Source organism: Penaeus monodon, chromosome 29, assembly GCF_015228065.2.
Source record: "Penaeus monodon isolate SGIC_2016 chromosome 29, NSTDA_Pmon_1, whole genome shotgun sequence".
Classification (NCBI taxonomy): domain Eukaryota; kingdom Metazoa; phylum Arthropoda; class Malacostraca; order Decapoda; family Penaeidae; genus Penaeus; species Penaeus monodon.
The window spans coordinates 26,300,044-26,300,261 of NC_051414.1; the positions used below are offsets into that span (position 1 = coordinate 26,300,044).

At 31.7% G+C, this 218-nt stretch overlaps 1 protein-coding gene across 3 annotated transcripts in view; it reads left to right on the top strand.

Annotated features, from left to right (window-relative positions):
• The window catches only part of LOC119592088 (caspase-2-like), a 5,311-nt gene that overhangs the window by 1,005 nt on the left and 4,088 nt on the right, over positions 1-218 (top strand). For all 3 annotated transcript variants that reach the window (XM_037940901.1, XM_037940904.1, XM_037940903.1), the window contains exon 2: positions 51-99. In XM_037940901.1, the coding sequence (XP_037796829.1) occupies positions 88-99 (12 nt within the window). In that variant the 5' untranslated portion in view covers positions 51-87. The remainder of the gene's footprint in view (positions 1-50; positions 100-218) is intronic.

Here is a 218-nt window from a genome sequence, read left to right on the forward strand (position 1 = left end):
TTTGCTGTTGACTGAAATGTCATTTTCATTTCGTTTGTTTTTCTCCTCAGAAAATCCTCTCTCGTGACGTCACTTATCAGCTGAGAAATGGAGGAATCGGTAAGGCTATTAATTCCTAGTACACAATGGAGAAAGAAAGTGAAATAAAACAAAATATTTGTAAGAAAAAGAAAAAAAAAAGTTGTAATGAAACCAAGAAAAGGAAATAGTTTGTAAAG